Source organism: Ciconia boyciana, chromosome 6 (genome assembly GCF_034638445.1).
Source record: "Ciconia boyciana chromosome 6, ASM3463844v1, whole genome shotgun sequence".
NCBI lineage: Eukaryota > Metazoa > Chordata > Aves > Ciconiiformes > Ciconiidae > Ciconia > Ciconia boyciana.
Window position 1 is genome coordinate 34608085 of NC_132939.1, and position 16692 is coordinate 34624776.

Sequence of the window (16692 nt, forward strand, 5' to 3'; positions counted from 1 at the left end):
CATTCATCTTACTGAGGCTCTTAAATCATGTTTCTGAAAAATAAGTTGGGTTGCTAAGCCCCTTATCCTTCTGAAAAAGACTGGCGATGGCAGAGATAGCGTGAGAATAAGTTTGAGTGGTGTAGAACAACACAACATTCCTCTGAAGATGTAGCACTACAAACACCAAACAGCCAAAGGCAACAGCTATCACTGAAATATTTTCACCAATAAACAGCAATGAGAACCACAGTGAGAGCTATACACTTAACTTGATTGAATCACCATAGCATCAGGTAAATGATACGGCAGACAAATGGAAAACATGACTTGGGAGCTGGAAGGGAGTATGTCAAAAGCAAGAATACTGCAGATGTTGATAAATGATGCAAAGGGAGAAGTAGAAGTGGTTTTACTGCAGAATTTTTTTACACTTGGATTCTAAAAGTATGTTTGTTTTTCTCTTCTGCATCTTATTTTTTTATTATATAAAGGAATATTCAGGTATTTCAGGTATAATTTTTGGGATAATTTTCTAAAGAGGATATGTTCAAAAGGGACTTCAGGCTTTCAAGATTTTTTTTCCTAGGCATTATATACACTTAAGAAAATTAAAGTCACATACAGGCACACATGCAAGAAATACCCTTTTCTTTATCAGGGGAAGGGGTTTAACACAGTAGCATTTACCCAACTGAAATAAATACAATTCCAATATGATTAACCAGAAAGAAAACAGGTATAGTTTAACACCAATAACAGTGTATTAATTTTTATTGCAAATGGATTCCTTGATTACTGCGATTAAAAAACCAGGACATACGCAAGATGAAGTATTTATGTAAAATAAAGTTTCATGCATTGCATAACCATGAAGGAGGACACATGCCCATTTAAAGACTATGATTATACTTGACTCAGGCAAATAAAGAAAAAAGAAAAATCCCACTGTTTTAAGACTTGGACTTTAATGGACTTTTTTTTAGATCTCCCACCCAGGCAATACATCACACTTGCACCAAACAAGGAGAGCAAAACAAAGCCATAGAACTGAGTGAGGTACAATTCCTGACCAACAGCCATATCAGGAGTCCCTTTGAGTTATGCTGGAAGACTGCTCTTCCTCAGTATGAACTGCATTATGTTCAGTTAGTACTTTGAAGATACTATGGTGGCAAAGTGCTCCCACTGACCACTGTAGGGTAGATTTCAGTTAAAAAGCTGAAGATCAACATACTTCATTATCCTAGCAATAAGCACTTGGTATCTCATAAGCTGATAAGGACCTTTTCTGAGCTTTCAGACATCCTGGTTTTATCTATGGGTTTCATTTCCGTTCTGCAGAACTAACTTCTCTTTAACTAAACAATCTGAACTGGATAAGCTGAGATCTTGACATGACTCTGGCTGAAACACAAGAAGTGAACCTACAGGATCAAGATTAAAATAACTTTATCTGAAGAGTTTTGGAGTACATTTTCAAATAAATGCTTTTCCAAGGGCAGATAAGTTCTCAAAAGAAAAACAATAATCATTTGCTCCCTAAAATTACCCTCAGGTTTACTTGAAGACAAAGTTGGGTTTTCTACAGTTTTGAAATAAAAGGGTCATATTTTTGTACCCAAATGCAGGGACCACAACTGAGACATCACGCCCCAGGATGATTAAATTAGCAGTGGATTCCCTTGCCTCATACCTCTCACATTCCATTAGGCAAAAGCATCCTGAGCCCTTCCCTTAGTAGGCAGCCCTTCCCCTGCCTACTAACCTGGAGCACACAGATCTCAACGACACCACTTCCCATATATTGTCAGTATCATTAACCATCTCCCAATTCTAAACAAAGAGTATATGAATTTGTTTACCAAAAGCATTCCAGATCTGTAAATAAAAAGCAGTATGGTTTCAGAAGAAGTGTTAGACACATTACCTTTGGGTTTTTCCCTTCTTTGGCCAATAAAGCACGTAATCTCTCTTGTGAGGGTGGTGCAACAAATATAATATATGGCTTCAAGTCAGAATTACGTAGTGTCTTAAGTGACTGCAGAAATAAGATTTATTAAATGTTTAACAGTTCCACACATGAAAAGGGCATTTAATAATGCATTATTCACATGCTATAATTGGTAATATACTCTTCAAACACAATGACAATTGTACAATATATTAACAGCAGTATAAATAACCATAACAGTATTATCATCACCACTCACAAGTTCAGTCACCATTTCCTACAAAATTGATATTCCAACATTTTTCAGCTTCATGGAACCCAAACATTTATTTCTGTTCAAGAATATTCTTCATAACTAAACTGAAGGAACATATCTTTTGGTATCCAAAAGCAGGAAGAAAAAAGTCACCTACATTGAAGCAAGTTTCCTTACAATGCTAAGGAATAAGAGTCTTTAAATACTACAGTTTAACCTTTTCTGTTTTGAAAATTAAAATACAAGGTATCAGATGCACTACTACTGTATGCTTAGCATTTTTTTTTTTGGCAGGTTACATTTATATTAAGAGACAGGAAACAAAAAGAACCAAACTGTAGTTTGATTTTTCTAAAAGGTTCCTTCTGTGTGTCTCGGGACAAACAACTTGTCTCCGAAATGTATTTTTATAACCACAGAATTAGATCAATTTTCAAAGCGTTACAAATTTTCAACTTATTACATGCTTTGTGATACCCATGAGCTATTCTAGTAAAATATCACAGGGTCCCAACTGGTGATGGCTAATTATAGCTTCAATACTACCAGACTTTACTGATGTGTCTGAGCTTTAGGGCTTCGTTTGCAGCATCTGTAACAGCAGTAGACCTCATACATAACGTATGTATTAGAAATGGGCTGTGTTCCAGGACTCTGCCTCTTCCCACATTTGACTAAATTTCCAAGTTGAAGTCTGTATGCATAGTTTGTCTCTTCTTTCTCCATAATCATAAGGTCACAGCTAAAGAGCTTTTCAATATTGTTGATGTGATGTACTTTAATCCTGTCTGTTATGGAACTGCATAAACATTCCCAAAATGCAGTTTTCCATGTATAATCACAACCAACTTCCTCTCCATCTTCAAAAACCTCAGAGCTCACAGAGTAATTGGAAGACTGAGACACACAAATCTTATTTTAGTTAATTTTTCAATTCAGATAGTTCGCACCAGCTTTAATTATCTGGAAACCAAGGCCCCTATTACCTTTAGCACAGATAAAGAAGATGTGTGTTTTTCCAAACAAGGAACAAGAAGGCTGTATTCGTAACACACTAGAGTTAACTCATCACCACTGAAAGAAAACTTGGAATAAATATGAAAATGGACCTTGAAAACACGTTAATTATATATAAGCCAAATACAGCTCTCTAGATTTTCACAGTAGCTTCTGCAATTAAAATACGACAGGCAACATCTTTACCATACCTGGGTATGAAGATTTAAAAGGCATATCTTGCCAGAGTTGATTACTTGCCGCACGGAGTCTATGCTAGTACCATAGAGATTCTTTTCAAACTCCCCATATTCAATGAACTTCCCTGCAGCTATGTCACTCTCAAATGCCTGTCGGGAAATGAAATGGTAATCCCTGCCAGCTACTTCAGTCTCTCGCCTGCTCCGAGTAGTATCTACAAACAAGAGCAACAAAAAAGAAACTGAGACAGTGATACACCTGTAGAATTGAAGAGGAGAAAGAAGTATTCCTCTTAGGAGAGACACTGCTAACCAAGCAAAAGAAGGCATTTGAGATAAAGAAATGCAAATATTTTATTTTCTACAATAAATAACCCTGGACAGATTAAGTTGCTAAAGGCCAAACCTACATACAGAGGTCTTGTTTACATTATCTAGAGGAAAAAAAAATAGTCATTGAGGAAAGGAAGTTTCACCTGTGCAGCTGCATTCTGGATGTGAAAACAGCTGTTAGCTGTTTATAACAAGTTATACTGTTAAGCTGTTTGTAAACCTAATTTAGGGTACATTAGACATTAAAAATATAAAATTTAGGGAAATATAAGTGGTTTGGGAAGGCACTAAACCCACCTAAATTTAAATTTATGCAGGATATGTAGGTTAAAAATTATTTGACTGATGTACCAGTTTCTTTTTTAAACTTCTGTAACTCACTCCAATTTTATTCAAACTGAAATATATACATGTCTTATAATGGCTCTATAACACTGTGTTGGGACACTGGATTTGCATTGACTTACCAAAGCTACTTTTTGCCACACAATATGTAACTTTATTTGTCCTTTATCAAAGAGCTGACTATATCCTGCTTAAAACCTCCAAACTCCTAATTGCTATTTTCAACACAAGAGGATTTGCCTGCAGACAATATTCAGAATAAGCAATCGTATCTGCCTGTCAAACTTACGGGGAACTGCAGAGGCAAAGCGATCCACTTCGTTATTCATAAGTCGCTGCCGCAATTCATTTTGGCCGCAGTTCTGTGGGCCGATCAGAACAATAGGCCGTTTCCTATTTGCTGGCTGATGGTACAGTGACATTTCCTCATAAGTCAAAATTTCCTCATTGTCATAATCTTGAGAGAGAAACAATAAAATAGTCACAACATACTTTACTGCTAGTTGCATGTATTGCCTGTCATGCAGTATCAAGTTTCAGGCAGCTCCTGACTCTCTGCCCAGCATCTAACTGCGAGTCACCAAAGCAACAGAACCCCAAAGATCATCACTTGCTCAGTAAGATAAGGCTTTTTTCCCCCCTTTCTGGAGAAAGAATATGTGTTTCCACTTACTACTGATATAAGTAGTAGCATAAACTCAGGAAACAACTTTCTTGCCAAGGAACAAGTTTCTAGTACAAGAATAACACTTTATGCCCAACAACAAAAATCATCATCCCAATCCCAAAGTACTTTTGTAAGAATACAGTATCAGCCGCCTACAAACTCTCTGTGGAGAAAGTTTCCGTTTACTAAACTTAGTTATGCAGAGTGAGATGATATTACAAAACCATAATAAATTGGTTCATAATTGTAAAATTATGAGTGCTTCCATGCCTAAAAAGCTATCTGTTTTTTTTACCCCTATCATCTGGTCTTTATTAAAGACACTAAATGACCCTACAAATTCTGCCACCTCGTTTATATCTTTCACTAAATGCTATTACAAACCATACTACTGCTCCCAAACAGAACATCATCAGGCAATATTTCTAACATCATATCCTGAATTTCAGCATTCTTTTCACAAGGCTATTTGAGGAATCTTTTATAGTTGCTTATAAGTGCACACACTGTGCAAAAGATGTTGCTTACCATCATTTTTATTTGCATTGTATAAAACCTTTTTCCGTTTCTTTTTGTTTTTCTTCGCGCACCAGAGTTTTCCTAACCAAAATAAAAATCATGACAATCAAATACCCATGCAGTAAAAAGCTTCCTATCCCACCCACTATCTGCATCTTTAAAGTGCAGAATTTATTCTGCAGTTTTGAAAAGGCGTAATACTCTTCAGTTCATTATAACAGTTTGGTGTATTAAGCAAATGTGGCATGCCAAGGACTTCAACTGACTCATGGCAGATAACATTCTTTAAGAAAAAAAGGGGCTTTCCAAATTCCCCTATGTCATCCTAATTATATTGCACACAGTGATGAAAAAGACATGTGGTTTATACAACGAAGTGCTTTCACGAATTCTTCTGAAACAAAGAATTTCAAAGAATCATCCCACTTGCATTACAAAAAATGAAGAATTTTCTACAACTCTACAGTGACAAGGTTCCAGATATCACTAATTAGCACGTCTCTGTAAGAGTTAGACTTTTTTTCCTTGGAAAGCATATATCCAACCTGATTTTTCTGGCTCCTTGTCTTCTTCTATGGTTTGCTTCATTGCTTCTCTTTGTTGCTGAAAACTTTTTCCTTAATGCATTGGAAAAAAAAAAAGTACAAAAGCAGTTAATATTTAGAAACCATTTCCATACTTTTTTTGTAATGATTTACTCATTTTACTTTTTCCTAAGCTTTCACATGTCTGAAGGTTCTAGTAGAATATGACATAAGAAAAATTTGAGAAGAGAAATTAAAATTTACAAAGATAAACTAGAATTGCTGCGAAGCTTGTTTATTGCTTCGAAAATATATTCATCAAGAAAGACTTGCAGAGCATTTGTACTATTCTGGACAGTTTTGCCTGGAAAATTGAAACTACTGGAAAGACTCCATTTCCCCACTATGATAATATGGTTTTCTAATTTTTTTTTTTTGTGTTAAACATGTTCTATTTATACTAAATCTTTTGAACTTCAGCTTGAAAAAGATTAGCCTATATTTAAGTCAGTGTTGCTCTCACCTTACTCAAATGTCAAAGTATCAGTGTGATATTCCATGGAATTTGAAGTCTTTTGCTCATCGTGTTTAACAGATCAGCAGATCTTTAATGGAATAGAGTGCAGTACATACTTCAATGCAAAAATTATATATGGACTTCAATGTCTGAAAATCCTATTACTCAAAGGCCCCCAACAGTTAGAAAGGAAGCATGACTGTTACAAGTAACTGAAGCTCTTTGCTAAGTGAGAACTTAACAGAAAAAAATGCAGAAGAGTTACCACAAAAAAGATACACTTTTCAAATGTACTACTTGATACAGGAAGAAACCTAACAGCTGCTCCCATCTCCAGAGAACAAACAGGCTGAAATCCTACATTTCTGCCGTAGCCAGCAGAGGGAACTCTGAATCCAGAGTCCCCAAGGTGGAGGAATAAAGGAAGAGGAGTCACTCTTGAAAGGTGAACTGCAGTGGAAACGGTAGCTTTACTCTGCATTTAACACCTATACATGGAGATGCCTCTAAAAGGTCAACCTTTTAAGTAAGTGAATGACATAACCAACAGAGAGCTCTGTTGCAAAAGGTTCAAAGTCACAGATATTCAAGGCAATGGATATTTAAGAGTATACGAGTCTGAAAACCAGAATGTTGCCCCTATGGCTATGGGAACAACTGGCTGTCAAGCTTTTTCTAGAGCTTTATTTACCAGGGATAAGGCCTGCCAATGGCTGATTATCTTCATCTCCATCTCTGTAAGCCTGCCACCAGTTTGGATCTTCTTGGCTGATCACATGGAGTATATCTCCTTTTTGAAAAGATAGGCCTAACTCTCGGCAGGGGACGTAAGGGTCATCAGAGGGATCATAGTCAAAATGCGCTTTCACATGTATCTGTGGAAGATCAAATGTAGAAACAGAGGAAAAAACACCTGTGACTTCTGAAGAATTAGACCCTATCTTCCCATGACTGCAGTGGAGCTCTGATATATAAAAACACCGAGATCCTATAAAATGGAAACTTTATCTGGGGCATACAGGAGACACTGGAATGGAATCATTACCTAGCTTAGCAATGGGAAAGACACAGTTGTACCAGGTTGGAGATGAAGGCCTGAATTTAACTCTTGTTAATTCTAAATCTATGCAATTTCCTCACCATTTTAGGAGGCAAAAACCCCTGAGCTACTGATTTCAGTTCTTTGCATTCAAAAAGTATCAGAGATATTCTGATTTGTTTAAAATACCTAACAAATACACAGACTGAAACCCATTTGCTCAGCTTTAGGTGGTTTCACTTGTAAAATATTTTACTTTGTCACCAACCATTAATGTTTTTGTTTGGTTTTGATATAATCTGTGCATTCTTTCTTCAACTTGTTAAAGCTGTCTCAAGAAAAGTATGTTAGCTAAAAAGACAATGAACACAGTTTCCAGTATACAAACTTTTCCTCCCAAAGCATATTTGTAAGTTCCATCATAAAAAAAAAAAAAAAAGAAAAATAGAGAGTTTGAGAATTCCAAAATAGAATTTCAGAAGCACAGGCAGTTCTACTTTTATAATTTCTTACTATTTTAGAAACTGAGTTAAAATCATACTAAGAGTTTCAGCTTAACACCATCAATCATTTTCAATAGTTAATTCAGGTGTTAGTCCAGTAACAATTAAACCAATTTAAACAATTAAGTTTTGGTTTTGTTTCACAATGTCAATGACCTACAGAAGAACTTTCTACGCATTACTGGAAAAACACAGCATGTATCACCAAGCTCAAGAACTTATGTAGAGCTACTTACAACTGTCTCCTTCGCAGGAGGTGGCTTGCTCTGCTGACTGGGAATCAATACAAAGGTCAGAGTACCATGCATGTCAGCCTGAGATGAAAAATAGACTCTTCATATACAGTACCAAAATATGGCTTAAGGTTAAGAATTTTAATAAATAACATATTTTAGAAAATACTTCAAAAATTCCCATAAAAGGCAGTTTCTAACAGCTTATCATCTACCCTTTAACTGGTTTAAAAGATATAGTACAGATACAGATGCAGTGATTCAGTGACAGGCCAGAAAGCCAAATTGTTGATATTCAGATTTTAAAAGCCTAACATTCTTGATTATACATAAACTATTTCTAGTTGAAATGGAGCAGCTGCAATTCTGTCAAGCAGAGACTTAGGAGAAAGAGAATAACATTCTCTTGTTTTATTAAAAAGTACCAACAAGTGGATCTATTCTGGGAAGAAAAAACACATAAAATATTATTATTATTTTTCTAAAATTGCTTAAGTGGAACAGTGTTTTCAAATCTAAACATTTCTACTATGATTTAATGCTGTTAACATTATTGAAGTATACAAAACATTGTTTAAAAATTTAACACACTCAAATCCTGCATCCGTAAGGTACTTAATATCCATAATGCAATCACCATACTGAGAAAGTAAAACATCATAAGTGTCCTGGCTTTAAAGAATTCTTATTTGTTTGCATACTCTTGTATACAGAGTGTGTTTGCACACATACCGAATATGTAGATAAAATGCAAGTGCCAACCTGTGACAAGGTCTACATGTCTCACTTCCTACACATCATTCCATGAATCATAACACAACAATTTATGTTGCATAAAACCAAAGCATATGCATGTATCTCAAAAAATTCAGACCTAAGGCTTAAATAAAGTAACCATAACTGAGCATAACATGATTAGGCTGCAGGAAAGGAAAATCCACAATTTTCAGTCAGCATGCATAGTTCTGAGGAATGCATAGAATTTCACAGTGATTGTGTGAATAGTCTTGTCTAAAGTCATGCGCAGTTCATTATCACTTGAGTAGCAAGTGGTGAGGTAAAATTAAGAAGGAAAGTAATGTCCTTCTCCTGTGCTTGTTTTAAGTATTTTTTCGGGACTGAAGCATTTTAAAATTTCACTTCCACATTACAAAATACAAAAGACAACATATAAAGAATTAAAAATATGATTTTAAATTAATGATTTTAAAAATATATTAAAAAAACACTTTAAGGGTTTGTGGGTTTTGTTCTTTTTTTAAAATTTTTATTTAATTTTCAGCAAGTAATTTGCTCTTATGTTAATGTATTGTAGTTTTAAATCTTTTATTCTGTAACTAGGTTGCAGGAGCTGCTCAAGAGCAGAACAAGCTCTCTGCAGAGAGCTAAACTGCCAGAGTTGAATTATCTGTCAAGCATCTACAAAACGCTCTTTTCAGAAGCATAGGACTTAGCTAAATAAGGCTTTAAAAAAAAAAAAAAACACAGATGGCAATGGAGACAATTACAGGGCATGAAGAATCTCAGATCCAAAAAACACACGGAGACTGAAGGCTTTCCAAATAACTAAGAATCTTTTAAAATGCCTTAAAAAAAAAAAACAAACCACAAAAGCCCACACATTTCTGCCTCTACTTCCCTCCACTTAACCTCATTCTTGCATTAGCTGAAACATTTTAACAGCAAATTTCAGAAAAGATCCAACTAAAGGTGGAAATTGTCCATTAAAAACTACAGTCTTACTGTAGCATGAGACAACTTCCTCTATGGATATTGTTGCCTATTCTTCCTACAATAATGCAACCTACAGCAGAACTCAGGTCTCTGTCCTGATTTTGATTCATCTATAGAGCATAGATCTAAGTAATTCAAAGATTTACTAGATATATTTCTCATTTTTTCCCCAAAGACCCTATTAAATAAGTGCTAGTGGATATTTCCAATGTTTTGTATCAACATTATAAATTAACTTTTTAAAAAATTGTCGTTTTCATCTGTTTTGACAGAATGGTCTTGCCTGCTGCAATCAGACCAAAGATTCAGTCAGGTTCCAGGTGTCCCATCTTGGACACTGATCAACAGCAGGTGCCAGAGAAAAGCATGAGAAAAGAGCAGTACTGGGCAACAGAAAATACTGGTAATTCCCAGCTTTTGACATTCTACCTCACAGGGCCTTTGAGAGAGAGAGAGAGAATACCTCTGCATTTACTAGTTCCTGATGGATTTCTTGCCTGTTGTTTTGACTAGCTGCTTTTGAACTGATGTATAATTTTGTCATGAATGGTAAAAGTATAATAAACAGAAAAATGTCTATGCTGGTAAACTGCTAGACAAAAGAGTTTTTATCAGGAGGGAAAGATAAGAAGTCTAGTTGTGTAAAGGTCCCGTGTGATATAATTTGTGGTGGGTTAAGCCTGGCCAGCGACTAAGCACCCACCAGCTCCTCACTCACTCCCTTTCCCCAGCAGGATTGGGGAGAGAATTGGAAGACCAAAAGCAAGAAAAAGTCATCGGTCAAGGTAAAGACAGTTTAATAAGTGAAGGGAAAAAACCTAACCCAACAAGTGATGCAAAGGCAATCACTCACCACCCAGTTTTTATTGCTCAGCATGATGTTATATGGCATGATATATCACTGTGGTCAATTTGGGTCAGCTGTGTCCCCTTCCAACCTCTTGCTCACCCCCAGCCTACTTGCAGGAGGGGGATAGAGTGAGAAACAGAAAAGGCCTTGACACTGTGTAGGTACTGTTCAGCAATAGCTAAAACACTGGTGCATTATCAACACTGTTTCAGTCTAAGGCCAGCCTAAAACACAGCAGCATATAAGCTGCTATGAAGAAAATTACCTCCTTCCCAGTCAGACACTACCACAATCACACAGCCACACATTTATTAATTGCAGACTCAACCAGAGACAAAGATGAAAAATCATGGCTTTTCAGCGCTAAACAAACTTTTTCTTAGAAATCATTAAAAGCAAGTCTCAGGATGATAGCTGGACTCTTCCACATTTGTAGGCTTTATTTTTGCAGATAACTGCCATTATACTTATTAATATCATACTATGCATCAGAAAGAAAACTTGAAATGGCCCTCCACATATAAACACTAGCTATGACAATGAAAATACTTTTAAACTAATGCTAAACATGAGTACAAATGACAAGGAGAGCCAAGAGGCTTCTGTCTTATAAAATGAGTATTTTTTGCAGGGAAAACAAGAAGTGTCCAACTCACCAACAAGTCAAAAACTTCATTAACATCTTTTCCACGAATCTCAATGCCATTAATCTCCAGAACTTCATCCCCTTCATGTAACAGCCCACTCTTCTCTGCAGCACCTCCTTTCACTATTCGACTAATGATAACAGAATCCATTTCATTGCGAACAGTAGCACCCTGCGTAGTAGCAACACATTCTGAATTTATATATATATATGAAACTCAAAGCCATCTATTGTATATATTCCAAGCCAGTGGAGAAACATTTCTATATTGAAAAATGATGCAAGTAACAGCTCAGATGCATACGCACAATGCTCCAGTTTAAAAACACACCGCTTAATTTCTTTAAACTGCACTAAAGATTGAAGAATTGAATTGCTCCATACCATAAGATTCATTAAATGATTTTTTAAAAAACATTTTCCTAAGCAAACACTTATTCAAAAGATACAAAACAGAAGATGAGAGTTACTAAAAAAAAGAAAAACCAAAAAAAACCCCAAAAAACAACGTGGTTGGCACAAAGCTATAAACTCCCCTGCAGCAAAGCTTGGGATAGCAACCTCTGTCAAGAAGTCCTGTCCAAATCCAAGTTGACAGAAGTTGCATAGATTCTAAATGGTAGTACGGCTACTGCTATATGAAGATACACACAAGTTTATCATCTACGAATATTTCTCATTTTGGAGGGAGGGAGAGTGTTTACAAGTTAAACATCACCTCCACATTCAAAATTCCAAAACTTTCATAGCAATCTTCAAAGGACAAAAAGCGCTTACCTCCTTTATATATAACTGAGTACCAGTACTTACCAATGGAATATCCCGAGCTTTCTCAATGCGAACTATTTTAACCGTCTCTCCTCCGTACACGCCAACATTTTCATAAATTTTTTCATCTGTCAGAGGCTCTGGCTGCATTTCTTGTTCCGCAACCTTATCATGAGCCAGTAAAAGTGCCTAGTGTTAAACAAAATCAGCTCAGTTACAGAAAATTTCACACTTTATATGTATACAAAATAGTAGAGTTCAATTAAATTCTGCAATTTGAATAGTCCTTGCAGATTATGGAATACTGCAAACTGACTCAAGCAATAAAAAACAAAAAAATCATCTATCACAGCTATGTAGCACCTACTGCTACATACTTTCCAAAACTTTCCTTTCAGATTGCAAAAGAATAAAAAAGCAATTTTGAACACACAACTGTGACTGTACTTACAGCTTCCCCTTCCTAAAAAACTAGACATTGGTTTACTATGTAAGTGAGGATACAGGCATAAGAAGTTACTGCAGTGAAAACTACTCATGGATTTACATCACCACCACAGGACAAAATTTCCTTTATGCACCCTATGGTAACATGAAACAGCTGCCAAAGAAAAAAAAAACATAGATAAGGAAAGCAGCTCATGTGTTGCCCTGACCCTACTGATCTACTGCTACATTGTTTATGTGCAAATTACCATGTAATACATGTAGAATGTAGCAAGGGCTGCATACAATCATGCACTACACTTAACTAGAAGCTTCCATTAGTTGCTGGAAATTAGAAACTTCTCATGCTAGAAAAATATTAAGAGATTTGCACAGAGTTGAAGAATAAAATCCATCCTTGCCCAGTCAGCCCAAAACATTTGCAAAAAATAAGTTAAATTGAAAACAGCATCAAGAAACACATTCCATAGGTTAAAAGTTCCATTTCGTTTTACCTGCATGTGAGGGGCATTCAGCAAAGCATTAAGCTCCTGCCCATCCTTATGGTGACTGGGTTTCAAAACACTCTGTACCTAAAAAGAAATCAAGTAGTCAAACTCTTAATCTACCCAGTGATTTATCAATTCTCCGTCCCCTACTCAAGCATAAACCCCTACTTGCAATTATTCATTTCACTGAAAGTAAATTATATACACATAATTGTTACACTGACGGACTGAACTTAATCTGGTACACATTAAGAAAATATGCAATGAGACCAAAGGAATACTCCAGAATATCTTGCCTCAGTAATTCTCTACCAAATCTAAGCTGGTATCCAGTGCATCACACAGATTTGTCAATACCAGAGACTGGCAATGAGCTCAGCTACCACAAAGATGCACACAAAAAAATTAAACTCTAGAAAGGAACATGCTACTGAAATCAGTCACAATGAACTCTATTATGTGAATACGCTGGGTCTTTTAAAACAGGCTAATTTCTCATTAACATGACTAGCCTCCCTTTTCCTTAACAGCATATGGTTTATTTTTACCCAAGCTATTTCCACCAACAGCAAGACTAAAGATTCCAAGACAGGTTTTGCAATACATCCTGTAGCCCCTGCCCCAGGAAGTGTACGAGTCAGAACTTCAAAAGGTCGCAGGAAACCAGGTTTCTTTGGTTGGTTCCAAAATAATCCACATTAACACAAGGACAGTTTTTGCTCAAGTTAGCAGCTTCAGTTTCCTAAAAAGGTTTGCCTTCTCATACAGTTACCAAACATACATTGCCAGCATCTCTTGCAAATACTAGAAAATCCTGGTATGCTTATAGAGAAAGCCAGGAAAAGGGAAGTCCCTCTTATCTAAAGGTGAGGCTGAAGAAGATACTTTCCATAGTCATTATCCTCTGGCCTAATCTGACCAAAGGCACACACAAATCCAAAAGCACAAATCAATCCAGAAACATCAAGAGTAGGTTATACTTAACAGAGCAGCAGCTTTCAGTGGGATGGAAAACATTTTTTTCAAGAGCTTTTTACTCTTAAGGATGAGGTAATGTGTCATAACAGAGAATCATGAAGCCACAAGTTCCAAAGTGAAAATAATTAAGCTTTTTGTGTGATCTAACAATATCTAAATGTCTGAAGAGCCTCTATCTATAAGCAATTATCTACAGAAATGCTAACAACTCTCTTGGATGCTACCAGATGACTGCACTGAAAACAGCAAAGATACTTTTAAATTCTAGCATAAGCCACTAAATGAACTGTTCCCATGGAGCAAGATCCTTACATTGCCAACCAAACACTGTCACATGGAACAAGATCCTGGGCTTAGCAATAAACCTGGCACAACCTCCAAAAGCCTTCCTTCTGACATCCCTAGAACATGCCTCACGGCAAACAAACCTAGTCTAGCTTACAGAAGTCAAACAAGAAGCCAGATTTAACTAAGTTTTTAACCGATTTCTTTAAAACCCCAGAGAACAGAAAGAATTCAGCTTCATATAGGCCTGACCTCAGTCGTACCTCTGAATTGGCCAGGAAGCTATTTTCCCTGTCTTAGCCTGAGTTTTAGGATGCCATATAGCAGACAGAGCACTGTAAAGGATGTATTTCACTAACAAACTTCTCTTCTGTGTTGAAAGAAGAGATTCTTCTATACAAAAGACTTTCTCATATGATTTTATTTAAGGTCTCTGACTTTCAAGGGACTTTCTTGAAGAAGCTACAAGAAGCTTTAAAGCCTTATTTATCCAATCTTTATGACTCCTTCACAGGAAAACCTACTCAGAAAGCAACTTAGAAGCCCTGCAAGCAAGACAACCTTTTGAATGCAAGATCAGAGTTTGGGGATTTGATAGGGGAAAAGAAAGCAACCAGGCCCAACCAGTCATTCTGTGTGTTGCGAATATCCTTCAAGTTGAATTTCTGCTTTGAATAATTTAATTATTCAAAACTTTGATAGCGCCTCCCCTCCCCCTTTAAGAGAAAGATACATTTATTATTTGCTTATTTAATGAAGTGCTAGGAAAGCTTCAGGCTGCTATTTACACCACTTATTACAGCAGTACTGCCATATGCCAGATTCCTTTGTTACTCATGGTAATGAATCCCACAGTTTTATCAGCTGAAGAAATTTGAATGTAGGCTGTCTTTCCAGAAGTGACATTATGGATAGCATAGGCAATCCACACTAAATATGTGGCAATAACAATATTTTCTTAACTCTTCAGCTTAGTTTTTATTGTTAATTATGTTAACCTTAGTTCAAGCAGCCCCCCAAAAGCTATCAATTCGTTTTCATTATACACACCACAATTTGGAGGCATGTACTGTGGAGTCACACACTGCAGTGATATTAAACATTCAGAATTTAACTGCACCTGCAAGATCCTGTTGTTGTTTACTCTCAGGTGAGCAGCGCTGTCAGAGGGAATATACATACACATTGTAATGCACTTATACCAGAAGTTACAAGCTTCCAGTGCATCCTCTCAAAACTACTGATCTAGTTTAATTGCCTGCACTTGAAGTGAACAGTAGCAAGTTCAAAACCTCTGGAAACATAGCCTATATAAATTGAGCCTATTAAGTATATTTAATAGCAAGAACATCTTTAAGGTATTTGATATGTGCTGTTACAGGCCAAAAATTACAAACTGTCTTGAATGCTGCATCAAATATTCTTACAAGGTCAAGATTCAGACCATATTCCCATAATCCTTGCCCCCATCTTGGTCAAGTTTAAATGGATTTAAAATGAATTTAATTACGCTTGATGTTTACTGGCTATTTTTATTTAAGACTTGGAGTATACCACATTACATGAAGATTAGCTCTCTAAAATAAATTCCTTCAGCTCAAGTGCTTCATTCCACCTTTTTAATTCAATTAAAGTTTCTTAAAAAAAAAGGAAAAATCTTGAGTTGTTGGTTCAGACTACTAGAAAATAAAATGTATTTAAAACATACTGTTCCACTCATGTATTGTTAGTGGTTAAAAAATTCGAAATAAAAAAGTTTTCACAACACACTGTTCATACACATTGTTTTATAAAAGCAAGTAATCAATTAAAGAGTAAATGAAAACAGATTTTTTTAATTAAGTTCAGTGTAGCAAATGATAATTCCCCCCAAACACACTTCCAAAAGTGCAGTTTATTTAAATATTAATTTTTACTTTTTTTTTTTAAAGGGAGGATGTTTCATGCTGCAATATGAAATTGTGTGGCAAACTGTCTTTTCCTGTTAGTTACAGAAGCACGAGCTCTAGAACAGGTTCTCTTCCATAGCATAAAGCCTCAAACAAAACACATCTGTAGCTTTAAGTTAGGACATACACTCCAAAACAGTTTGAGAGTTGTACACTGTCACTGATGACTTGTGCACTAAAATATGCACATTAGCGTTACCTGCCATTTAAAATTAATGTTATGCATGTATCTGCTATTTTTCTTTCTTGTAATGTCTTATGGCTTTTATCATCAAGATGTTATCAGTATCTTAAATCCAGGCTTTTGAAAGTGTCTTTTCAAAAACACCCTGAAGTAAGTAAACGAACTGCTTTCCGGGGGAGCTTCCCGTGCCTAGGGTTAGGGATGGAAAAGGCAAAAGACACAACCAAAAATCACAGTACAAGAAAAAATCTGGACATGCAAGATAAACACTTTGGATAAAAAAAAACAAAAATAAAAC

General features: G+C 36.0%; 1 protein-coding gene across 2 annotated transcripts in view; it reads right to left on the reverse strand.

The window, feature by feature from the left end:
• PALS1 (protein associated with LIN7 1, MAGUK p55 family member) overlaps positions 1-16692 on the reverse strand; it is a 60359-nt gene that overhangs the window by 3406 nt on the left and 40261 nt on the right. For both annotated transcript variants that reach the window (XM_072865158.1, XM_072865159.1), the window contains 10 exons: positions 13005-13082; positions 12106-12252; positions 11306-11467; positions 8069-8146; positions 6982-7165; positions 5795-5866; positions 5259-5330; positions 4353-4520; positions 3398-3600; positions 1910-2020 (listed from right to left, as the gene is read on the reverse strand). In XM_072865158.1, the coding sequence (XP_072721259.1) occupies positions 1910-2020; positions 3398-3600; positions 4353-4520; positions 5259-5330; positions 5795-5866; positions 6982-7165; positions 8069-8146; positions 11306-11467; positions 12106-12252; positions 13005-13082 (1275 nt within the window). The remainder of the gene's footprint in view (positions 1-1909; positions 2021-3397; positions 3601-4352; positions 4521-5258; positions 5331-5794; positions 5867-6981; positions 7166-8068; positions 8147-11305; positions 11468-12105; positions 12253-13004; positions 13083-16692) is intronic.